The sequence below is a fragment of the Aulonocara sp. 'chitande type north' Nkhata Bay genome, linkage group LG12, assembly GCF_057382095.1.
Source record: "Aulonocara sp. 'chitande type north' Nkhata Bay isolate Kocher_YH1m ecotype deep benthic linkage group LG12, A_spYH_male_GT1.1, whole genome shotgun sequence".
Taxonomy (NCBI): domain Eukaryota; kingdom Metazoa; phylum Chordata; class Actinopteri; order Cichliformes; family Cichlidae; genus Aulonocara; species Aulonocara sp. 'chitande type north' Nkhata Bay.
In genome coordinates, this window is record NC_141355.1 from 2,798,824 (window position 1) to 2,825,665 (window position 26,842).

Consider the following 26,842-nt stretch of genomic DNA (forward strand, 5'->3'; position numbering starts at 1 on the left):
TCATCGGCCAAAGAATGCCTGAATATGCAGCCACTCAGGCTCGCTGATCGCAACCAAACACAAAGAGCTCACCGCACTATCTGCTGTTCTTGCTTGGAGACGAGCATATTGTCTATCTGCACTCATCAAGGACAAATATTGTCTAGGTACTTGCATGATGGCATTTATTTTGGTCTCAGTTTGTGTAAACATCAGGTTTTATCTCAGCAGCCTGAAAACTATTCAGGGGATGGCTTTTCTTTTTTTATGAGATGGAATTAAACCTTGCCAGAAATGAACAGCAAACAGAAAGCCTGCGTCGCATGCGCTCGTGCACATGCCCAGAATGCAAAGTTTAGTCTGCAAGTTTGTGAAAAAATGCAAAGAGTTTGATTGGGGATGAAGCTCAGCACATCAGGGTGAGGTTAAAGGAGGGTTTGCCTGAGAAATGCAAACCCCGACGTGTGAGCCAGTGTGTTTTTGTCCCCGCAATACTAATAAAATCTGCATTACTGTAACCTTTGACCTTTGTGTGCTTCCAGTCGCTCCGCTGAAATGAACGGCTACACGGCAGCCCTGCGGGACCAGTACATTAACACCTCCATGCCCACGCCTTACCAGCTCTTGCCTCACCTGTTCAGCTACGCCGCCCAGTCTGGCCTGCTGGCCTCTCAGCCCCGCAACCTCTACCCACAGCCCCACCCTCTGGTGCAGCAGCTGGTGGCTGCTGAAGAGCTGGCCCCCCTGACCACTCCAATGCTTATAGAAGAAGAGTGAGTTCATACTCAGCATCGTGCGTTGTGTAGAGGCGCGGCCAAATGAAAGGAGTGCAGCTGGTTTCAGAAAGCAAAATTCTCAATTAGATACTCATTTTGTAGCAAACAGTCCTTCCCAGTAAACCAAACTTGTTAGTCTTTTTCTAATTGTATGTCGTGAACGTTGCCATTTACCTCGGTAAGTGAGATGCAGGTGTGTTGGAATAGGAATTAGGCTCTTGAACCTCTATGTTAATATTTTGAGAGCCTGGCGCTCTCACAAGCGCTCCAACAGGAGGATATTCTCTGAATATCAAGTTCATCATGTTTTTGGTCGTTGATGCTGACTGTGTGAGGTTTCTTCATCATTTCTTCCACTTCCACATACACTGAAGCATCCCCACAGCATTCATTCCCACCATCAGTGTTCTTAGGGTTGCCTTTTCTTCCTGTGTACAAACACTAGCAGTGTCGCGGTGACCAAACAACTCTGGTTTAGTGTTATTTGACCAAAGGACAAAGGATTGTCCTCAGCATTCTTGCCTTGAAGGAGTCTCTTCTGCTAACGTGGAGCTACTCCTGTGAGCTCGTTGCTTCATTAGTTTCTCCCCTCCAAGTCTAAAGTGATTTGTTTTTGGCTTGATGCATTTTCATGTGGCAGCTCAAACTGCTGCCAACGTTTCTATACTACGTGTAAACTGGAAGATAAAACACGGCAGCGTTTGTGCTGTGGCTCAATGAAAAGCTCTGTTGCTCAGTGGGATAATAATACTGACCATGATCAGCGTTTTATCCCAAACTAGAATTAGTTTGAAATGCTCTGTTGACATTTCTTTGTCAAAATTAGAAAGGTTTGTGATTTTGAAAGTGCAGGAACTTTCTGATCACATCTTGATTTTTTCAGCATTACATTATTTTAAAGATTCTTTTAAATACATTTTGTGTGATTGTTTATTTTTTCCTCATTATTTTACATTTATTCCTCAGATAAATTCAGGGAAATGCTTTAGGAAATGGCCTGAAGTCAGCTGCTCTCTGTTGGTAACAGAGGTTAGAATTAGCTGAAGGCTAAGCAGATCTGCTCTGTGAAATGAGGAGAATATAGAGGGACAGGAAGTCAGACGGTGAGGGACGTGAAGGCTGCTGAAAGCTGTTTGTTGTGGAGTGGGATGCTGATTTGAGCCACGTCAGGCCCATTTCGACATGATGAGAGTTTTCCTGCCCACCACACATCTGTCTCGTTGTTGTTTGCTCACTAGGTACAAGGTAACACAAGTGGAGCTGTTTGCTCTGCTGTGCCGTCTGGCAGACGAGCTGCTCTTCCGCCAGATCTCCTGGATCAAGAAGCTGCCCTTCTTCTGTGAGCTCTCCATAGAGGACTACACCTGCCTGCTCAGCTCCACCTGGCAGGAGCTCATCCTGCTCTCCTGCCTCACTATCTACAGTGGCCAGATCTTTGGAGAGCTGGCCGACATCACAGCAAAGTACACGCCATCTGACGACGAGCTTCAGGGGTGAGTGGCGAGTGCTTAAAGAGCAAAAGGAGAGAACAATTGGGGTGTTTTGTTTATGAGCTTTAGAATAACTTGAATTATTGAGGAGCCAAAAAACACCCACATTTACTCCATTTAGTTTATAACTATTACATACCTCCCCTGAGTTTCTTAGAGGTGCACAGAAGAAACGATATGATAGATGGACACTGTGACGTCGTCCACTGGTTTCTGAGCTCTAGTTTGTTTTACCATCATCACCGTGGTTTAAAAAACAAGCAGACAACAATTACTTGTCACGAGGACGGGCAGGTCTGCTTGCTCATTGGCTAATCAATGTCATTAGCCAATGAGCAAGCAGAACCAAGTTGAACCCTCCTTGTTGAAGCATAGAATTACTTATATTTCCAAAAGAGACATTATTTTTGTATTCAATAAAGGCCAAAAAAACTCATCAGGAAAGTGTTTACAGAGGTCAAGTCTTTTTGCAGCTACAGCTATCGCCATCTGGTGGCCGTTATGGCATTTCTGCATTAACTTCCTTTTACCAAACTAGAACCTGCAGTCAGCTGTGCTTCACTTACTGCTCTCAGAAACCTCGTTTCAGCCACGGCTGTTTTCTCTTTTTAGGGAAAGAGCTATACGTTCACCCACTAGCAGACAACTGATAGAGTTAGCAACTAGCTAACTTCTAAAGCAGATCTTTAAGCAAAGTCAAAGGCAAGACAATAGGGCTCCGAATGATGGCTTGCATTGCTATTTGTGTGCTGGTATTATAACAAGACAGCTGTTTGTAACTTTGTAACTGTAATTCAAATCATTTATTCATATAGCACCAAATCACGACAGCAGCTGTAAAAACTCTACAATAATAGTTTTTTTGTAAAACCTTCTGCGAATGTTACAGTTACACTTTACTGGGTTAGCAACATAAATCAGTTATTACTATTACCATTAATATTGAATATTGAGCTGGCATATTTTGTACATATTATGTTAGCTAGGCAGCTGGCACAGACAATGACCTTTAGATTGTTTTCATATTGTTTTCTATCATCAATAATCAAAATATTATCCAGCAGTTAAGGAGTTGTTAAGGAGGCTAACCGTTTAGGCGACAGTGCAGAAACAGCCAAGGCTAACTTCTATGCTAGCTTTTAGCAGTAGAGAGCTTCTGAATTACTATATTGTAATTTTGTAACAGAGACTACTTTAAAAGTAACCTTTCCAGACACTAAAGTTAAGTAGCTCAAGCAAGAACAACAACAAGTGATCTTATTCTATAGTCATGATATTGATACGTAGCAGAAAGAAACTGCCTTCATTCGTTCTGTTTTGGTAATTCAGCCTCACCCACAGCAGTCACAGTGGGGCTGTTTCACTATAAGATATTAAATGTTTCTTTTTAGTCTCTGGGAGCTGTGCTAATTCAGTATTTCAGTAGAAATGAGAACAGCAATCAGGAATTCAACATTCCCTCTGCACAGCCAAGCTGTTTCACTTTGTGAGCTCATCATCTCTAAAAGGGCTTAATATTTTTCTCCAAGTGTTATTGCTGGGTGAGGCCCAGTGAAGTGGTCCGTGAACAGGAGGCCTCCTCAGAGCTGAGCTGTGGCTAGCACTGTCTGGCATGTGTACTATAGACGCTTGTTTCACTTGAAGTAGAAAAGGATGCGTGGGGGAAGAGGGGGAGTGTTCCTGTGTAAATCAAACATGTATAATTTGACCTTCTGACACATTCTCCTAATATAACTCTGCTGCTTCAGTCAATTTGCCCACAGTTTAGTGGTTTTAGACGTGGACGTTTGATTTACAGTGGCATTGTTGAAGTTTGTGAAAGAGATTAGAAGTGCAAGGCAGAAAATTGATGTTTAAAACGTGGAATGAACTTATGAATCTTCTCTTCAAAAAGCTGTGGAATCAGCAGGACGCTTTAAGCACTTTTAATAGATCTGACATATTTCCTCCCTCATTTTCTTTGCCTTGTCCATTGAAGCATGGAAGCTTAAGATAGCGGTGCTGGGGGGATTTTTGTCTTCTTTTTTTATGTGGATTGTAGTGAGGACAGCAAACCTACAAAAGTCTATATCATGGTTTGAGTTGGAGCCTTAAAGGCACCGTCTGGCTTCATAGAGCTGCAGTTTTCAGCTTAACTGACGGGTCTGTGTGTGATTCCTCAGATTCAGCGAGGATGGGATGGAAGTAATGGAGAGGTTGATCATTCTGTTTCGCAAACTCCACCAGTTAAAGATCAGCAATGAGGAGTACGCCTGTATGAAAACCATCAACTTCCTCAATCAAGGTAACAACAAAGTCTCCAGCGTGTTGACTTTTTGCCATCGCGACCTTCCCCGCTTGACTGTGATAGTTTCTGCTCCACAGATATCAGAGGACTGTCCAGCATCTCCCAGCTTGAGCAGCTGAATAAACGCTACTGGTGTGTGTGTCAGGACTACATTGAGTCCAAGTACCCACTGCAGCCTAAACGCTTCCCTGAGATCATGATGTGCCTGCCGGACATCCGCTGCATCTCAAGTAAGGCCTCAAAGAACTGTTTAGGCTGTTGTTGAAGACTGACTTTAGAAATGCACTCAGATACTCATACGTTAGTTTGTTTGAGCTACAAAAATGTGATACTACCCAGTGTATTGTGCCACAGCGATTTATGTTCAGCCATGAAAGTTTCAGTTTGTGCCCTTACGACCTGTGTTGTTCCCCGCCCTCTACAGTGCCTTGTCTTTGGGGAAAAACACTGAAAATACAAAAACCGTTGCAAAATTTTATGTTTAATGAATTATTTGGTTAAATTATTTGAGCTAATGGGATAAAAGAAAGCATGGCTTTTGTCATTAAGACAAACTATAATAAGTGCATTAACCCTGTAAGACCCAACCCATCAAAAAATAGCCAGAAAATTCAGATTTTTGGAGCTGAAATGTTTAATAACCCTTAATACACAAATTTTATTTTGCTATATCATGTTGCTTACGATTTATTTTTTGTATTCCATTTGATACATTTGGCTTTTTCTTTTTAACACCAATGTTAATTTTAAAAAGCTGTCCATAACATTTTGAAATTATGGCAAGTATTGATCATGTTGATGGGTTAAAGCTTGAATCACAATCTAGTTACTTTTGTGGTTTTAGCTTATCAATTAAATCAAACACAATCAACTGTTCATTTTTCTGGTAATAAATAAAATCATGGCCAAACCTTTGGATAAATAGAGACACTTTGCATAAATTTCTTTTATTTACCAACTCTTTGAAACTTAAGAATGATTGGTCGAAACAAGTAATCTAAATAAAAACTGTGAAATAAATGCTACTGCCAGTAATTTTGACTAACTAGACGTAACTGAACCGAAATCGGCTTCATAAGTTCTAAAAAAGTAAATGGCCTCAGTGAAAATTGTGTCAAAGAAAGGTCGTTAGATTTTGTACACGTAACCTGTCCAAATTAGACCGTTTAACACGAGCTGGGCACACTGCTGGAGCCAGCCTCTAGTGGCCGCCAGAGGAACTGCAGCATTCGGCACTTGGGTTGGCTTCATTTGTCTCGCAGGTTGCCTCCTGGACACGACTGTGACCAATGAAAATGTCGGCTGTACAGAAGCTAAGCTAATCATGAACTAAAGTGCCGTGTGTCTCGGGTTTCTTCTCAGCAAAGCTGGTGAACGTCCCTCTGGAGCAGCTCCCCCTGCTGTTCAAAGCAGTCTTGCACTCCTGCAAATCCAGCCTGACCAGCTACAGGACCGGCCCGTCGCCCTGCGTGACCGCCTCCACCGGAAACTAAACCCTCCCCGACACCCGAGTCGAGGACTGGTCTCCCCTCTCGTGAATGTGACAAGCAGCTAGTTTGTTTTTTGTAACTTTTTTCTTTATATATTTATTACACGACAGAGCTGAATGTATGCTGATTTACACTGTGCACATGCTTCTGTACAAAACAAATGCTCGTAGATGCATTGGTCTTTGGAGTTTACAAGCGTGTATCCATTTTGCTCCATGTGTCAGTGTTGCCATTGTTAGAGCTAGACTTTAAAAGAGTTTATTTTATACAGATGGGGCGCCTTGGCACGCGCGACGAGTGTTTTGAGACTACCTCAGGAAGATGTTGTTGCTATTTTCAGGTACCTTTTCTTACTGTTAAATGAAGAGTTGCCCAGTCTAAACCAAAACCCTGTGGATGCTTTGGTACCTCAATCAGAGATGAATGTTCAAAGAAGCTGCATAAATCAGTCTGAAAAACAGTTTTTTGTTACACTGAAAATGCAAAATGAATTAGCAAAAGTACTCAGACATCCTGCTTTTAGGAGGCGGTCTTGTCAATTTAACATTCCATGAGTTAAGGTGGCTGTTGTTGGATCTGTGGGATCATCGAATAGGAGCATACGGGTATTTTTTAACAATCATAGACTAGGGATGTATGGCTTTATTGCAGGGGAAGGGGCGGATAGCTAGGTTTGCTGTTTTTCTTTTTATTATGTTTCTCTCTTGACCAAAGTGTTATGCAAAGATTATATCAAGCGCCCGCTGATGGGTAGGGAGCTGACAGCTCAACAAAACCCTTTTCTTATCCATGAAGGACGAGGATAAGAAATGAATCAGTCTGTTTCAGAGGCAAGACGCTCTGCAGGGCAGAAAAGTTCCACGTTTCATTGCAAACATGCGCGTTTTGTCGCGTGCACACATATGCACAGAGCAGACACGATGGCTCTCATTTTGTGCTCTTCATTGCCAAAGAAGATGGTGCGTTTTCGCCTGCTCTCGACACAGCTGGGTATATGTGATCAAAAATGTGCGAGCTTCACGGGTGACACACACCGATCAGCCACAACGTTGAAATATCGGGGAGGTTTCTGATGTGTTGGCACATTTGGGTCTGTCAGCTCGTCTGTGCTCTCTGGCAGTGGGTCGCGTCACGGATAACACTTCCTGCAGGTTGAATTTTGAGCTTGATTCAATTTGAGGACTTTGGAGAGCAGGTGAACAAACCACGCTTTCCCCTAGTCCTGAGGGAGACCGCTGGTACTGGGGCACGCCATCATTTTTAACAAACACCACATTACTGATTACCAAGGTTAGGGTTGGGTTTTTGCTTTACTCACAATGGAAACGGGCCCATAAATTTTCATTTGAACACATTTTAGCCCTGGGGAAGGATTTTTATTTGGGTGGTTGGATGTTATTGTAACCCTAACCCTATATGTGTTGGCCCCAGCACGCTCAAGCTCTCCCAGCAGAGCTTTGCATAGTAACAAGGTAACGATTACTGGTCACTTCACCTGTCTGGGGTTTTGATGTTGTGGCTGCTTGGTGTTGCCCATCTTAGTGGAACCCACTGAAACCAGCCATTTAAAAGAATCAGTGTTTATTGATCCGTCCGTTTTGCTTAAGAGTTCATTTCGATTTTTCAAAACAGTTGTTGAATTTCAAAGTTCTATCGGCCAGTTTTGAAGGGCAATCAAACGTTTTTAGATGTAGAATGTAAATCAGACCACACTTGGTTTCCACGGGCATCAGGCCGCGTGGACATCCAGGTACGGTCCGACTGTTTTTAAATGAGATGAAAGTGAAAATATCATTTATGCAGAATTGGCTTAAAGTTGAACGTCTAATCGCTTTAATCCAGCCGTAAGTGGACTCGGTGTGATCGGCTAGGGCTTTACCTCAATCAGTTTAGGCCAGGTTTGGAGAATTTTAGGGGATATACCCCTGGCTTGCATACCCACAGATATGCACGCCGTTTTAAAAAGTGTAGCCACAGAGAAATGGTCTTTATTTTTAAAGTGTGAGATTATCATTTCTGACCACTTGAAGTGTCTTTTCTGACCATTTCACCATTTGCGTCATTTGAAATGCAGACAAAGTGCAGTCCCCGCAACCACTCCCTTTTTTGCACACGACAGTGAGGTTTGGAGACCTTAACCCTTGTTCTTGGCCACTGCCCACCCAATGTGTTCCTCCCTCAGGTCCCTGCTGACCTGGATATATACAGGGTAAAGTGAGTGTTATGTATTGCATTCAGGAGTTCGTCAGTGACCACACTGATGTACTTGTAGTATTAGTAGATGTAGCTTCCAGGACATTGTAGGTCCTGTTGTAGAAAGGTGTTTTTGTTTTTGTTGTTTCAACTTTATTTCCCTCACCGTCCCCACCCCACCCACACTCCCCTTCAGTGAAAGTGGAATTAGTTTGCAGGGCAGGTTTTCTAAAGCTCTCGGCATTGATGACGGACGAAGCAAAAGGCAGCGGCATCTTTCCGATGTCACGGCTTCCCTCCCGTCGTGCGCAGCCTAACGAAACCACAGCCCAATCCAGCGTTCCTTGTAATGCTTCAGTTAGCCTCTTTTGATTTTTTTGAATGCTTTAATGTACCTTTTGTAGTTTATAATTAAGAATGTCTTTTTAGCTTTTTTGGGTTTGATTTGGAGTGAAGACAACACCTATCATTTTCTAAACTGATTTCTTCATTGTTGTTGTTGACGTTCACTGTGTTCATTAAAGAAAGTGTTACTCAGGCTTTGTCAGCAATGCTTTACGTGCACGCTGCTGACATTTTGGATCTGTTTGCGTAATCTTGGAATAAGTTTAAACCTCAAATGTTGTGCTGTGGCGCCGTCTCTGGAGACAAAAGCCTCGTGTTCATCCATCAGGTGACCAGCACACCACACGGGGGCAGGGTTACGTTTGAGCCACGTGCCCGACGAGCACAGTTTGATAAACTCTTAGGTTTCAAAGTTAATCTTTGGGTGGAATAGATGTGAACCTCACCGTTACCATGGTAACCAGGTTACCATGCACGCGATCACCAGTGAACCACTTGGGTCCACATTTTCAGAAAGTCTAAGATGTTTAAATTCTTCAGTTTTGTTTCAGGTTGTATAAAAACAGCTCGACCGAACCCTGATCCTCCTCGCGTCGCTGGCTAACTGCTGGATGTTCAGATTTTGCAGAGATGAACAAAACCATTTAATGCTGCCTTTAGCGGCGCTGAAAGGTTTGGCTTTTAGCTTGAGATAGCTGCCTCCCTCCCAAACAACTGATAGTGTTATGTTTTTAAAAAACATACATGTAGAGGCAGCATTCCTCCACATGTATTAACTGAAAACATTAAACCAAACTATCTGACAAGATTACATTATCATGTCGTTTTGGTGAACCGACCCTTTAGATCACAGTATCTCAGGACACTTCTGTGTACCGAAGGTCTCACTGTGATGAAACGGTTCAGATCCCCTCAAACGCTGCTCGGAGACCCTGTCAGGCTGTCCCGTGTCTGTGCAGCACTGCCAGAAAAACAGCAAAATGACTGGAGGAATGCACTGAACATCACACTGAGATCTGACAGCGCAGCAGGATCTGAGGGGTTTCTCCTTTAATGTGATGCCAAACTGTCTGCTTATCAGCGGTGAATCCCACCTTTGCTGGCAGCACTCGCACTTGTTCAACGTTACAGTTTGATACACACACGCTGGTGTCTTTTTTTCACTTCCTGTTTGTATTGGTTGTGTGCAGACAAAGGGATGTGTCATTCCTAAACTACCTCTGTATTTTTCACACCGTTACTAATGTTCATTACACCAATGTTTTTTATGAGTTGACCTTACATGTGAACCACCAACACTTGTTTTCTTCTTCGTAGCCTTGTATTCCTCTCTACCTCAGGTACTTTTAGGGACCCTCTTCCTCCTTTGTTTCCTTAATGTGCTGTTTCATGTTAAATTAGCATCATCTTATATTTCACTCCTACCCTGTTATCAAAAATCACATACCAAAGATGAACGAATGTCAATGACAATGTCAGTGCACTGATTAAGCATTCATGTGTTATGTTCTGGCTGAAGTTAACCAGTGTTGACCTTATCCAAATATGCCTCATTATCTGTTGAATTTGCTGTATTCGCCATACCATGATAATCCTGTGTGTGTGTGTGTGTGTGTGTGTGTGCGCATGCACGTGCGTGTTTGTTGTTCGTTGGTGAAGCAGAGAACACACTCAGTATTATCCCACAGCAGCCGGTGCTGCATGTGATCAGTTGTCAATCGCAGGATGTAACTGTGCTCAGGCTGACTCTTCCTCCGGTTTGCTCACTCGTGTAACCGTAACACTGTGACCACAGATGGACAGACGGCTGTGGTGTGAGCACTGGGGCTGGACACACACACAGGCTCCGCCTTTAAAGTCGCTGTCCTGCTGTTAAACCTTTAACGCCATCAACTTATTTGTAAGTGAGATGTTCAAAAGACTCATGTTCCTACAGAAACAGCTTGTATTCACCACACTTTCTATATAACGCTCGTCCACTCCCTTTAGTTTTCATCTGAGAACAGCCAGTGGGTGTGGCTTCTAAACCAGAGCCAGAGATGACCATATTAGGGATTCCTGTTCAAACTGACTTCATACATGTTGGTGGGCCTGGAGCATTGTGTTTTTATGCAGACGCACACACAAATAGACATTTAGGCCCATATTGCTTGTCCTGGATGGAGCTCCATCCCCTAATTCCCTGTAACTGACAACACTATAGACGGAACAGCAGGTGTCCAGCTGTCAGAGCTTTGTTACAGGCACACGAGGAGCACACCGGCAACATATCTCAGGGAACAAACAGATTCATACACGGTCATCAGAAACTGAAACGCCATTTCTGTCTTTTCTCTTCAGAAATCTCTTGTCTGCTCTTGTTACTTTAACTACCTGTGAAGAATGTGATCCATTATGTGTTAAAAGCATGTTTAGAATGTGTTAGGACTTGAAACAAAATAAATGTGAACATTATGCAAGTGCACTCGGCTAACTTCCAGTTTCTCGCTGTCCAACTCTTGGCTTTTCTACGGGGAAGATGATAGAAACTAATGAGACCGTGTTCCTTTCAGTCACTGATAGGCAGAAGGTCTGCCGTTAAAAGCTGAGGGACCGGAATTTGGATGCGTTTGTCCCTGACCTTCTGCTTCGTGTACTCCAGTGTGTTGTTCACAGCGAGATAGTATTATTAGGATAAACACAAAATGTGTTTGAGCCTGGAAAGGAAACATGCCAGGTCTGCTCATTTACTGCAACACTCTTCAAATATAATGTGCTGATGACAATAATTTGCCTGCCGTTGTTTCATAAATGCAGCTTTAAAATATTTCTTATCCATCCGGGTGCTCTAAACAGCTGGAAATTTAAAAAAGCGTTCTGGATAATAACTGACCCCCCTAACTTTAGGGGGGTGCGCACTGAGACTCACCTGAACCCTGCACATATAGAAACAGACTCGGTGCAGTTTTCATCCCACATTCACCATCCAGCTGCTGTTTGAGTAACAACTGCTAAAACTGCAGTACCCAGGTCAGTGGTGCGTCATCATTCCAGATGAGTTTATGGTCTCAGTCACTAGTTTCATGTGTTACTGAAGAAAATATTAGATCTTTGAAATGAGGTGACTTTTGTTGTGATTTGGCACTATATAAAGAAAATTGAATTGAAATGAATTGAATGTTCCCCACCGGAGTCGGTAATATTTAATGATTGTGTACTACAGTGTCACAGTCAGAGCCGCGCCATTCATGAAGTGTGGTTTCAGATGGTGATGACCAAAGCTCATAGTTTGAGCCTGAGCGTGCTGATCGTGCTCCGTTTCACTAAAGTTCCACTCTCATTACCACACAGCACTGGAGTGTTGAAAGAAATGATTTTAAATACTAATCTGTCACAACATCAGTTCTGAACCATCGTGGCAAAAACATGGCGATGTGGATTTTGACAGACTGTCCTGGGTTACAGCAAAGGTCCCCAACCACCGGGCCGAGGACCGGCATCGGGCTGCGGGTCATTTTGTACCGAGCTGCAAAGAAATAATACGTTTGTTTCAAAAAGGGTTTTATTTTCATTCGTCTTTGGGGTTCTTTAGTTTACAGTGTACACAGACACACACACACACACACACACACACACACTCAGGGCCTCTCAGCCAGGCTTGTTCCTCACATTTGAGTTTGTGGTTCCTGAGCTGTTGGTTTACACAGTATGTTAGACAAAGAGTGTAGTACAAAACATAAATTATGGTCCAACTAAAAGCTTCATACAGTACAGATATAAAATATAAACTGCTGTTGACTGGTATAGACATTGTAACAAACGGGCCTCAGTGGAAGAAGCATACACAGCCACAAATTCTGATACAGGCACAATCTGGGTTACCAGAAGATCACAACAACTGGCAAGTTTTTCATCCTTACAAATGTAGCAACAGGCTTTCCAGCTGTACAGGATTTATTGTTGCAACAATGATCAAACCCAAATGTTCTTACTTTCTTTGCTAGGCTTAGTAGACGTCTACAATCTTATACCAGGTTATATTAGACTGAAAAAATAGCTCACAGGATACCAGCATTAATGTTTCTATTTAAAATGTATCATCACTTATAGTGACATTTGCAACACTTTATGGAATCAAAGTAATGTAAAATAAAGCAGTTTATTATATTCACCTTCATCACTCAGAAATCACATTTTTAAAAGTATAATATTACATTAGGTTTGTTGGGCAAATTTCTCTGTAAATTGATGGGTTACAAACAAACCTCAATAACTCCTGCAGTATTTTACTTGATCTTATTTGATCGTACTGTTCCTTCATGATTGTCTAATGATGGGAAATAAAGACCCAGTGTTGGCTCATAATAAATCCCTCGTATCGTGACTTGGGCTACATCTTATGTAAACTGTACAGCAGGAGCAACCACGTGGTCAGATGTGGTTTGATTACAGTTTATGGTGTAGTTTTCATCTAGGCCAACAGATGATCCTGTAATTACCTGCATCATCCTCTAAGCTCAGTGGCACTATCTAAAGAGCTGTGGTGATGTCATTTGGTATATCACAACACTGCATTGCCAAAATTGTTCACTCATCCATCCAAATAATGAAATTCAGGTATTCCAATCATTTCCATGGCCACAGGTGTATAAAATCAAGCACACAGGCGTGCAGACTGCATGAATGAGTCGCTCTCAGGAGCTCAGTGAATTCCAGTGTGGTACCGTGACAGGATGCCACCTGTGCAACAAGTCCAGAAATTTCCTCGCTACCAAATATTCCACAGTCATACTGCAGTTATAACAAAGTGGGAATGTTTGGGAATGTTCTCTGGGTACCTCAGCTTTGTGCCACTGCTCACAGACATGCATGTTACACTAATCGCCATCTCTCTATGGTGACCCTGTGAGAGACTGGCAACCCATCCAGGATGTACCTTGCTTCTTGTCCCATATTAGCTGTAACAGGCTCTAGTCACCATTCTTACCCTGAAATGACAAAGGGTCAAATAATTCAGCAAGGAAAGTGTGCAGAATCCATCCATACACATCCAGTGCAGCAAGATGCGGGTGCTTCTCAGCATGTATGAAAGAATAAAAGATTTAAAAGAAGAGGGCCTCGTCCAGCAGATGGACACAGGGTTTGGTATATTATCTACCACCCAGCCCTCCTCTGTAAACTGACTGGTGCTTGTACCTTTGTACTCAGCTGATCATTCAAAGGACTTGCTACTAAGTCCCATTCACACATTCACACAGTGCCCAAGCAGTTTGTAATTCTTCTCTGGGGTTCATTACGCTGCCCAAGAAGTTAGGGATCGATTCACCGACCTAACGCTTTACAATCAACCTACTTTCAAAATATTCTTACTGTTTTGTCCCTGAATCGGGCACATGTTAAAGTGCACACAGGTCAGTGAGTGATGGTTCTAAGTGGGGCTGCTGATTGCATCATGAGCGCAGAGCAGGCTGGAGGTCCAGGAGACATCGCTTTATCTCCTCAAGGCTGATGGAGTGGCTTTTAACAGGTTGTCCTAACCCTCCTGCCCCCAACCGCCCGCCACCCCAACTAGCCTCTAATCAGATCACAGCTAGTCAAGGCTGCTGATTCCCTTGGGCACAACACCACCACTGACAGCTGGAGGGCTAGGGTGGTGGGGGTGTGACAGGATGGATTTCAGACACGATTATGTAAGAGCCCAGAACCTGAGGCTTACTATCTGCAGGAGATAACCATCTTGCTGCGAAGGCGTGTTTATTTGCCTCGTGTGTTGGTGTTTCTGGTCTCACCTTGGCACACAGCATCACACGCTGCCCTTCACAAATGCTAGCCACTGAGATTGTGTTATCTCTACCACAGTCCAACATCCTCTCTCTTTGATAAAACACATAGATGTTTTACACAGTGATAAGATTCCTGGCCTGGACCCCTCAGTTGTACAGGACAACCAATGCTTCACAACTTCAGGATGGAATCTAAACAGTCAGGATTTTTCTCTTTCCGTTCTTTATCTCATTTAAGCTTCACAATTATAATTAAACGTTCTCTAAAGAAGCACTTTTTTCATCTAATGAGTCTTAAATCTACAAAATGAAATAATTTATTCAGTAAAAAGACTCAAACCAGTCAAAGTCAGGTGAAGTAAGTTAATAGTGATCAGTAGTAGTTTTTATGGCTACCTCACGACAAGACTCTCGGGTTCTGTTTCCAACCACACACCATGTCAGTAAGTTCAGGTAATCTTGGTGCACCATGGAAATAAAGCTTACACCCGAAAGGGAATCCACCCATCCAAGGTTTGTTGTCATTATCCATCCTCTTTCATTGTAGTGGAAACAAAACTCCACGGCAGATGGTGATTTCTCTCTGTGATATTGTGAAGTCGTGACTTTTCTTTCTTAAGTGCCACGAGATGTCTTATGATTTGGTAAATATATAAGTCAGATGAATGTTACATTTATAATGTGGCAACTCCAAACACAACATGAATCTAAATCAACTGCGTATGCGCTCAAGGTCATGTGATGTATTGAGTGTAGGCTGTATGTAAAGGATGGACATGGTCACCTGGTCTGAACAATGAAGCCCATGATGCACGTTTAAGTTGAATGTTCACACACCTGCGAGGTTTTAATGCATGTTTAGTGTGATACCCACAACATGCTCAGTGAACACTAAAGCTAAATATTTTGGCGATAACTTTAAAAGCATTTGAGCACTATTAAATATATTCGAGCACTGCAATTCAGATTTTAAATGTTTAGCATCAATCCTTCATGTTTAAGGAAGCGTTAAAAAGAGGTGATGATGTCCAGGCAGGTAGCTGAGAGACTTTCAGCAGGCTGTGTGTGTTTGGTGCTTACTGACGTAACACCTGATCTATTTTTCTTTTACAACAACTTTGTCAGAAAAAATTCCAACTGACCAGCCTAGAGGAACAGTTTCTTAGTATCACAGGACATTTTTAGGTTTGGCCACAGATGGAAAAACGTGGTCTGACATGTCCTGGTCAAAAATGACTCCAGAACTAGTCCTGGAAGCCATGATGATGTCATCCACTGACGTACCTGGTTAGACGCCATGTTTCTGAGGGTTTTAGCTTCAGATCCAAGAACTTCAGACATTTATGACTTTTAGATAAGAAATTCATTTTGAGTATAGTTTGGTTAAATGTATTTCATCCCACTAAACTATGATGTCATTGTTTCACGTGCTGCTTTAACCAAAATATTTTCTGCTTATATTCCAAGAAGCGCTTTGTCAGCATTCAGAGATTCTCCTCAGGTGTGCTTCACTGATAACACAGCTCTCAAGTCTGTGAACTGCACAAAAGCACAAAGCATTGATTCAGTCAGTGAATCACAGATATCAGATGTGCTGCTGCATAAATCTTTCAAGCATGCGTCCCAGTTAAGGTGAAGGACTTCCTGAGGACATATTTATTTTGACTAATGATGGTACAATAAACACAAAATTCTCAAATGCAGATTCAGGTTCGACCAAAAGTTTCGCCATGTTATTTGTATGTGTAGTAGAAGTCACTACCAGAACTATAGCATGCTGTGTAAAAGTCTCAAGCCCAATAGCAAACATACATGGGAATAAAACCTATGGGATAGTCGGTATGACCGTCTTTATCATGTAATAAAACCTGAGCTGGAAACAGCTGCACTACTCTGCTAACCCAACAGTCATATGACCCCCTATGAACAAGCGCTTTGGTGACAGAGGGAAGGAAAAACTCCCTTTCAACAGGAAGAAACGTCCAGGAGGATTCAGGGTCACCTGATCCGGCCCCAGCTGCATGCTAAATCAGAAAGGAAAGTTTCAAGCTTTTGGATGTTGTCACTTCTATTTCTGAGCACCATTAAAGCACAGGAAGCTCTCCTGAATGAAAGGTGTCGCCACTCAGACTAGACAACTGCATAAGCACCGATAAAGAAGGAAAAGCTGAGACAGAGGAAGTTTCCTAATTGTGTAAGAACGATCATAGTGAAAGAAAATCTCATCATCCTGTAATTAGTGTCATTTAACCAAACTGTAGTTTTGTGGGAAAATTTAGAACAAATAAAGAAAAAGCAACAGCAGAACTTTGAAATGATTGTGTGTAAAGACAGACATAATGCTGTATTAGAGCTGTATTATATGAATTAGAGGGAGCCTCCTCAGTGAGTTTGATAAAATGCAGGTTTCATGCTAATGAAGAGCGTTTCCTCTCAGACGTACATGTTCAGTGGTGCCTTACAGCTGTGTGTGCTGAACATGACGAAAGGCCATCGACACTCGGAGGAGATTAAACGGTTCATTTTTGCTGTGTAAGGAACAAAGAATGAGAATAAATAAAATACTGTTTTAAGATGTTCATGTACGTTCTCTCTTTGTATCCTATTCTCTACATCCACCTACACATTAATTTAGTTTTGGTCGACTTTATTTGCGTCACTTGAGAGATGTGTCAAGGTTAGAACTGCTTTACTAAACTCCGCCTGTTTTAGCATCTTCTGGCGCGCGCACTCCACCACGCTCCCGAAGCGTGCCTTCACCTGGTGTGGTCCTCCTCTGGCCCTCCTTCGTACGCTGTTCCTCTCATCTTGTTCCCCTTGACCCTGACATGCTGTGACCTGAGGCTGATAACGGGACAGCAGACCGCCATTCCTCACCCTTTGCCAGCTGACATGCTTCCAGCAGGAAGGAATAACCTTGTTCCCTCACATTTTTCTCTGTGCTCCTGAATCTAATCCCTGGTTGTCTCTCTTTTTGCTTTCATTCACTTTTAGTGATGCAGCTGCTTTAAAGCCATACAAATAAAACTAGTTATGAACACTGAAAAGCTTGTTTCAGATTCTGGGTTTTTCACGTGTCGATAACTGGGACAGAATTATATTCCAATGATATGGAGGGAAAAAGAAATGACGTTCTTTATGTCGGTGCATTTGTCTTCATGGGCATAAAGACTTTTTCTGTTAAAATGTTATTTATCCAAACTGGCAAATATCATACAAAGAGAGTTGGTTTAATGGGAGCCTACACACGACCTGAACCCCGAACCTGCTCGCTGGTCACTCGGGGACCATGGCATTTATGGAAGACCACACACATCGAAATAAAGATTTCTGTGGTTAAATCATGAACTGTACAATAAATTATGCATCTGTAAATTCATTCACAAACTCATTTTGTATTATTTTATTAGTAATTTATTATTTAATAATTACATTTTAAACAAAAACTATTTTTAAATCTATTTGTTCCACGTGAATTATTAATTGATAATGAATTATAAATCCAAAATGAGTTTCACAACAAAAGAGTTAACTTCTCAATCAAAACTTCCTTTTACAGACATTTTACAATTCCAAATTAGAAAACAGATTTTTCAAAATCGTTTTTAAAACACAATAAAAAAGAGAAATAATTGTTTTCAAAAATCAAAGATTTATTTCTCATATTTAAAACGGTGATTCTACTCCTCATTTCAAAATCTCATTTCTGAAATCCTGACGCAGAGCGAATCAGCCCCACGATGCGATGCTTGTGCACTACATTGTTATAAACTGTATATTCCACTCAGTCATGGATGTCAGTGATAAATCAGCAGTGATTCACCTGCAAGTAGGTAAAACCATCGCGTGTCCGCTTGTTTATTTTCCACTTAAACCTTTCACAATAAAGCTCAAGATCCTGTTGAGACTTTTCAAAATAAACTGAATCACGTGAAAGGATATGCAGAGTGTTTACGGATGAGAAGCCGCCAGGTGCTAAAAAAATCAACCTTAGACTCAAACGTTCGAACAGGCTTTTCCCCGCAGCACGCCGTGGAATAAATACAAAGAAAACGGCGCCGTTACAACGTATGTCTAAAAATGTATCGTTTCATATACTTCACGCAAGTCGAGCTGCCCGAGATTCACAGAATTTACAGAAAATGTTACATTTTTGCGATTTATATCGTTATCGGGACGATAGATGTCTTATATTGGGATATGAGATTTTGGTCATATCCCACAGCCCTACTTGAACCTGTTCCAAACAGGTTCACCACCAATCTTAGAAATATGGTATCTAAGCAGATTCTTCCTCTGGATGGCATTACCTTGGCCTCCAGTAACGCTGTGAGGAACCTTGGAGTCATTTTTGACCAGGACATGTCCTTCAATGCACATATTAAACAAATATGTAAGACTGCTTTCTTCCATTTGTGCATCATCTCTAAAGTTAGAAATATCCTGTCTCAGAGTGACGCTGAAAAACTAGTTCATGCATTTATTACTTCCAGGCTGGACGACTGTAATTCATTATTATCAGGAAGTCCTAAAAACTCCCTGAAAAGCCTTCAGCTGATCCAAAATGCTGCAGCAAGAGTCCTGACAGGGACTAGAAAGAGAGAGCAGATTTCTCCTTGCTCATAGGCGGTCATATGATTGTTGGGTTTTTCTCTGTATCTATTATTGTACTACTGTGCAATATAAAGCACCTTGAGGTGAGGTGAGGTTGTGATTTGGTACTGTATAAATAAAATTGAATTGAATGTTTTTTTTCTGGCTCCCAAATCTGAGGAAAGTAGCCCTGTACATCTTGACCATGTTTGGCTCCACATACAGCTGTGAGGCAGCTTTCTCCACAATGAACATAATAAAAACTAAATATTGTTCCAGGCTCACCAATGCGCACCTACACATGTGTATGAGAATGGCCCTGACACCATTCCAGCCCAGATTTACAATCCTGGTAGGGAAACGTAAAGCTCAATTCTCTCACTGAACAACAGAAAGTAGGAAGTGGAATATAAGGGGGAAGAAAGAGAAACTGTAAAATTGATACAGGGCAGTGATACAAGGAATGAGAGAACGGAAGAGCACAGCAGCTTACAAAACACGTAGCCATGTTAGCACGTTACCTTCAACAGGTGGTCAGGCTGAGTCCCCAGGTGCACGCTGGGAAGTCCAGCTCTACCTTTCAGTGCAGAGCCTCTTCAGTCGTCACATATCCGTGTCGAGTGTAAATCCCGAGGATGAACGGCCTTTGTGCAAGCAAACATACAATTCTTAGCAGTGCAAAACTACGACCACAAACAGTGTAGCAAAACCCAGGCAGCCAGCAGCCTGTGTCTGTCCAACCAATCAGAGGGGTCCATGCACCGCATTGCTTCGAGATTTCAGAAATCCTGTTAGCTTATGGATTACCTATTATATTAACTTTTCCCCCAAACCTTTATTTAAACATCAGTACAATACAAAGTGGAATTAAACAGTACTACATTAAAGGTGTTGTACTTACAAAAATTGTAAACCATAAACAAACAAATAAACATTATTCAGAACCTACAATATACATATGCTAGGGGGAGAAGTTTAGCTGATTAAGCCAAAGAGTAAAGTGATTGAAGGATCTTCTGTTTTTCACATACAACCATAGTTTTTATAGCTTTTGGGTTAGTACTATTCTGAAATAAAGATCTGATAGATTTATTGTTGCTTTTAGAATTCTTAGAAAAGCAAATCTTATCAACGAAAGTGTGTACTGGAGATGCCAACGACCTTTGGTATGAAGCGATATTAGGTACATTCTTAAAAAGCATACAAACCCCTAATGGTATTGAGCCAAATACTTTAGTATAATCATTATAATTTATAGCTAAATTGAAATGTAGACAAAATTCTTCCATCCATCCATCTTTATCCGAGGCCGGGTCGCGGGGGCAGCAGCCTAAGCAGAGAGGCCCAGACCTCCCTCTCCCCAGCCACCCTTCGGAGGAAGCTCATTTCTGCCGCTTGTGTCCGCGATCTCGTTCTTTCGGTCACTACCCACAGCTCGTGGCCATAGGTGAGGGTAGGGACGTAGATCGACCCGCTGCTTCACACTCGGCTGCGAACGGTTCCAAGGTAAGCTGGAGGCCATCACCCGATGAAGCCAACAGAACCACATCATCCGCGAAAAGCAGAGATGAGATTCTGAGGCCACCGAAGCGAAAGCCCTCCGCCACTTGGCTGCACCTAGAAATCCTGTCCATAAAAATTATGAACAGAATCGGTGACAAAGGGCAGCCCTGGCGAAGCCCATCACCCACCAGGAACGAGTCCGGCAATGCGGACCAAGCTCTTGCAACGGTTGTATAGGGATCGAATGGCCCGTAGCAATGGGCCAAACACCGCATACTCCTGCAACACCTCCCACAGGACACCCCGAGGGACACGGTCGAATGCCTTCTCCAAGTCCACAAAACACATGTAGACTGGTTGGGCAAACTCCCATGCACCCTCAAGTATCCTGGAGAGGATAAAGAGCTGGTCCAGTGTTCCGCGACCAGGACGAAAACCGCATTGTTCCTCCTGTATCCGAGGTTCGACTAGCGGACGAACTCTCCTTTCCAGCACCCTGGCATAGACTTTCCCAAAATTCTTCATAGGAGAAAAGCGTACCATTTGAATCGAATAACTGGTTGGCTAAAACAATGTTATTCCTAAACCACCTAAGAAGAGAGATTTTCTTTTAAATAGGATATCGCTGTTATTCCAGATACTGTGTGGACTAAAGTTATGTTTGTAAACAAGAGTCCAAAAAGCTTGACGATGAAAAGCAGAGATGTTTATAGGGATTTTATCAATATCAAAATTACAAGGAAAAATTCAGTGCCACCTAACTTAGAAAACATGAACACAGGTATTCCAAATGGAAGTAGGATTATTAATTACATTATTTTGAATGTGTCATTTAGAGTGTTCAAATCTAACACATTAAGTCCTCCATTGACATAGGAGTTCATAAGAACTGTTTTTTTATTTAGTGTGTCCTATTTTTCCAGATAAAGTTGAAAAGTAACTTATCAGCCTCTTTTATGAGTTTATTATCAAGGTGCAATGCCAATGCTGCGTATGTAAGACGAGAGATGCCTTCTGCTTTAGTTATTAATACTCTGCCTTTTAATGATAAATCTCTTAAGAGCCACTGAGTAAATCTGTGTTTGAGTTTCTCTAGAATAGGATAAAAATGTTGTGTGATTCTTCTTTCCTGGTTTTTGGTTATTATGATACCTAAATAACGAACTTCTTGTTTTATTGGAATGTTACACAAAGCTGTTTTCAAACATTCTTTTATTGCCATAAGTTCACATTTAGGAACAATCAAGTACAATTCAATCCAGAAGCTTTGGAAAATGTGGAGATTGTTTCAATAGCAATAGAGATTTGATATTCATGTTTTAGGAATAATGTAGTGTCATCCGCTAACTGTGTTATGATTAAATCTTTGCCAATTAGCGATATACCTTTTACATTGTTTGACTTCATATGGTGAGACAATAGTTGGGCAATTAATAACAATTAACTTGTCTTATCCCTCTTTGTGTAGCAGGAGACTACTGTACCCATACGGCTGTGGGGGGGAGCTTCTGGTAACGAAGTAAAGTTGGGAAACTTCACCCGAACGTGCTGAGTCCAGTGTCCTCATTATACATGGTGTCAGAAGTGCGAACGGCGGGTCTCCACGGTATTTTCGAGTACAGTACAGTTAACTTGCGAGAGAAGTTTTTGCATGGGTGACCCGAAAAAGACCGGCATGCAGGTGAAGTGTGGCCGAGGCAGTTAACAGTGCTAGCAACAAGACGCACGTGCTCGGTCGAGCACGAGCCTCACATGTCGGAGGAAGGAGACGGGGTCGGCGCACCGGAAAGCTTGGATTCTGATCGCGAAGAAGCCAGGGATCCACACATCACGATGGCGACCACGGTACAAATAACTCCCCCAGAAACATTTGACTTTTCTCGTCCTGCCGACTGGCCAAAGTGGAACAGAAGGTTTGAAAGATTTCGCATTGCAACTGCTCTCGACAATAAATCAGATGAGTATCAGGTTAACTCACTCCTGTACGCTATGGGAGATGCTGCTGATGACGTTTTGGCAGTGTTACCACTGTGCGATGCAGATAAAAAGAAATATGCAACTCTCAAAGAGGCATTTGACAAACATTACGTAGGAAAACACAACATAATTTTTGAAAGAGCACAGTTTAACTCCAGACAGCAACAGGAAGGGGAAAGTACAGAGTCGTTCATCACTGCTGTGCACAAACTTGCAGAAAATTGTGTATTTGGAGCACTCAAAGACGAACTCATAAGGGACAGAATTGTGGTTGGCATAAAAGACAAAAGACTGTCCGAGCAGCTGCAAATGGACTCAGAGTTGACTCTTGCTAAAGCCATTGAGAAAGTTAGGCAGAGTGAAACGGTAAAGACACAACAATCAATACTTCACAGCAGCGCAGCAGTGGAGAAAACAATGAACATGGACACAATACGGACAAATACAAAACGTGGGAAAACGCAGACGTGGCAGAAGAAAGAACAAAAGCCAATCAAGCAAAGTGAAAATGTGGCCGCTGTGGTCGCAAGAACAAACACTCATGGAAAGAATGTCCAGCCAAAGAGGTACAGTGTCGAAAATGTCAGAAGAAAGGACACTTTGCTGCGGTCTGTCGCAGTAGTGAAGCTGCAGTAGTGAAGCTGCAGTAGTGAAGCTGCAGTAGTGAAGCTGCAGCGCTACACGAAGTGACAGAAAATCAGAAAGATGCAGACAGCGAGGATGTGTGTTCTTGGGAGAAGTAGGGACTGAGAGGTCACAGCCCTGGGTGCGAAAGGTCAAGTTAAATGGGGAAAATGTATATTTTAAGCTCGACACAGGGCGGATGTTACGTCTATTCCAGAGGGTTTGTACAGTCCAGACAGGGATGGTAAGCTGCAGAGACCCAGAAAGAAGTTACTCGGGCCGGGCAGTTGCCCACTCAATGTTAAAGGCAGCTTCGAGGCACAGCTAGCAGTGAAAGGGCGCGGTGTTTCTCAAGATGTCTACCTTGTGTCAGGTTTAGTACAGCCACTGCTAAGCAGGCCAGCGTGTGAGGCTCTGGGTCTTGTGTGCAGAGTAACGGAATTGGTGACAGATTTCAGGGCAGCATACCCCGATGTTTTTAAAGGTTTGGGCATGCTGAAGGAGCCTTACCACATCGAGCTAGAACAAGGAGCTGTAGCCCTATCCGCCCCAAGACCTGTTCCTCTTCCCCTCAGAGATGCCGTGAGAAACGCGCTGCACAGAATGGAAGAAATGGGAGTTATCTCCAAAGTCACTGAGCCTACAGAGTGGTGTTCAGGCGTGGTATAACATCGGCGCCGGAACATTTCCAAAGGAGAATGTCACAGATGCTGGAAGATTTTGAAGGGGTGATTTGTCACGCCGATGATGTTCTTGTATACAGCAGAGACAGACAGGAGCACGACCAGAGGTTGCACTGTGTGCTCCAAATGTTTCAGAAGGAGGGTCTCACTCTGAATGAGAAGTGTGAGTTTGCTAAATGTCAAATAATCTTTGTGGGAAACAGAGTGTCAGCAAACGGCATTGAGGCTGATCCCAACAAGGTAACAGCAATCCAGCAGCTGCCGCAGCCTCAGAGTGTGGAAGATGTGCGCCATCTCATGGGCATGGCCAACTATCTTGCCAAGTTTATGCCACAACTAGCCACATTCACCACACCATTAAAGGAACTGGGGCGACCGTGGCTCAGGGGGTTGGGAATCGCATCTGTAACCGGAAAGTCGCCGGTTCGATCCCTGGGCTCTCTGTCCTGGTCGTTGTGTCCTTGGGCAAGACACTTTACCCTACTTTCCTACTGGTGTTGGCCAGAGGGGCCGATGGTGCGATATGGCAGCCTCACCTCTGTCAGTCTGCCCCAGGGCAGCTGTGGCTACAACCGTAGCTGCCTCCACCAGTGTATGAATGTGAGAGTGAATGAATAGTGGCATTGTAAAGCGCTTTGGGTGCCTTGAAAAGCGCTATATAAATCCAATCCAATATTATTATTAACTGCTAAAAGACAGAAACGAGTGGATATGGGCGGAGCCACAGGAAACAGCGTTTCAGAGACTAAAGGGGATATTAAGCTCTCCAGAAGTGCTCGCTCAGTACTCCAACTCAGCAGATACACGAGTCGCTGCAGATGCATCGCCATACGGTATTGGAGCTGTTCTCACTCAGAAACAGTCTGACAACTCCTGGCGACCGGTCACATACATCTCAAGAGGTCTCACAGACACGGAGAGAGACGCTACGCGCAGATAGAAAAGGAGGCGCTCGCTGTAACGTGGGCGTGTGAAAGACTGTCATCTTACCTCATGGGCCTACAGTTCACTCTAATCACAGATCACAAAGCCCTGGTCCCTCTTCTGAGCACAAGAGGCCTGGACGACCTGCCTCCACGCATCCTGAGATTCCTCCTCAGGCTGCTGCGCTTTTCTTTCACCATTGTCCATGTTCCAGGGAAGAACCTCGTCACCGCTGATGTCCTCTCACGAGCACCGCTGGCGGGGCCTCCTTCTGCTGAGGAAAAGCTGGAAAAAGAGGTGGAGGTTTTCATGGACTGTGTAGTTTCCCATCTCCCAGCCACAGATAAAAGGCTGGAGGAGATTAAGTTGGTTGATTCAATGCAGAGAGGTCTATTAACACATAGTGAGTGAGAAACGTGACTAAAGAGGAAATACTCAATGCATCATGGGAATCCCCCGGCAGCCTACACCTACTGCAGCATAACTAAGGGAGGATTCAGGGTCACCTGGTCCAGCCCTAACTATATGCTTTAGCAAAAAGGAAAGTTTGAAGCCTAATCTTGAAAGTAGAGATAGTGTCTGTCTCCTGAATCCAAACTGGAAGCTAAAATTAAAGCAAATACTTAACAATCGTTATCTAATAAGCCAATTGGTCTCCAATTATCAATCATTAATAGTTAATTAATATCAATCAACGTGGTCAAACTTTGACTCATTGAACTGGGAAGTTGTTGGTTTCCTATGCTTTCTGCAAAAACCTCAAGAAGAAAGGGAGACAACTCTTCAGAAAAAGTTTGATATAATTCTGCAGTAAGACCATCGGTGCCTGGAGATTTATTATTTTTTAATAGCCCAATTGCATCTTTGACTTCTTCTAATGAGATGGGTTGATCACATAATACAGAATCTTCTTTAACATTACAATCACTTTTAACATTCAGTGATTCTAAGAGGTGATCTGAAGCTTCCTGAAAAAAATGTAGAGCTATAAAGTTCCTTATAAAAACAGTGTTTAGAGATTAATCTGTAATCCTCTGTTATAACCCCATTTATCTTTAATTTTCTAGTATTATTTATGCTTGAGTGTTTCTTTTCTAAGCTGATGAAATAATGAGAATTACGCTCACCTTCTTCAAGTCATTTAGATCTGGATCTGATAAAAGCTCCTTTTGCTTTGTCTGAGTAAAGGCGATCTAATTTATCTTGTAATTTAGCAAAGTTCAATATATCCTCTTCAGTTAAAGTGTCAATTTGTTTATTGGATAACTGTGTAATTTGAGAGATTGTATTTTCTTCCTCTAATCTTTTTGATTTCGCATTAAGGCTGCCAGCCTTCCTTAAATATTTGCCAATTTCAAATTTTAGTAATTCCCAGTTATTTCCATACTTTAAATCTTCTTGAGCTATAGACCAATCGTTTGAGATCAGTTCTTTAAGATCCTTTTTCACGTCGTCTTTCTGTAATAATGAGCTGTTGAGTTTCCAATATGTAGATTTAACAACAGAAGATTTAGGGAAGGAAGTTACATTTATTTTCATATATATGGCTTTATGATCTGTTGCTGGAGAAGGCCATGCACCTACATCTATGCTGTCGCTATCAAAACATTCTGAATCTAACCAAAAGTCTGTCCTTGAATGTCTTGAGTTGGAATTGTTGCACCAAGTAAACATTTTGGTATGAGCATATTTAAATCTCCTGTCTATGAGCTTAAGGCGTAGCATAACAGCTTTCAATGTAGTATTAATTCTGTTCGAATGTCCTGGAGGAAACGTATAAGATAATAATATATAAATAAATATATAATATAAAATAATTTGGCATTTGGAAATTTATTTAACCAGCTAGATTGTTTTTTTCAATCTTCAAAAATAAATTATCATTTTCTAGCTTCGTGTTAAACCCATATATGTTAGTTACAACTAAAACTAAATCGTTATATTTTATGACGACATATGTAATGACCTGCAGAATCACATTCTGTATGTAAAACATCCCCATTATATCTGTTTTTCAGGACTGATACCCCTGCTGATCGTTCCGTTCCATGAGAAAACCATATCGAATTTCCCCATTGAGAAAAACTAACATCATTGAGAATAGAGTGAGATTCTCATAAAGAACACGTTGTAAACAAACCTAAGAACTGAGATTCAGGGAACATTTTATTTTGCTTTCTTTATAATGGGCCACAGCTTCAGTCTGTTTTCTTTGT

The 26,842-nt window shown here is 42.3% G+C and overlaps 1 protein-coding gene across 2 annotated transcripts in view; it reads left to right on the forward strand.

Moving 5' to 3' along the window:
• Positions 1-11,066, forward strand: part of nr6a1a (nuclear receptor subfamily 6, group A, member 1a) — a 118,930-nt gene extending 107,864 nt beyond the window's left edge. For both annotated transcript variants that reach the window (XM_086313194.1, XM_086313195.1), the window contains 5 exons: positions 522-752; positions 1,994-2,248; positions 4,408-4,529; positions 4,610-4,762; positions 5,895-11,066. In XM_086313194.1, coding sequence (XP_086169320.1) covers positions 522-752; positions 1,994-2,248; positions 4,408-4,529; positions 4,610-4,762; positions 5,895-6,025 — 892 coding nt within the window. In that variant the 3' untranslated portion in view covers positions 6,026-11,066. The remainder of the gene's footprint in view (positions 1-521; positions 753-1,993; positions 2,249-4,407; positions 4,530-4,609; positions 4,763-5,894) is intronic.
• Positions 11,067-26,842: the final 15,776 nt, after the last annotated feature.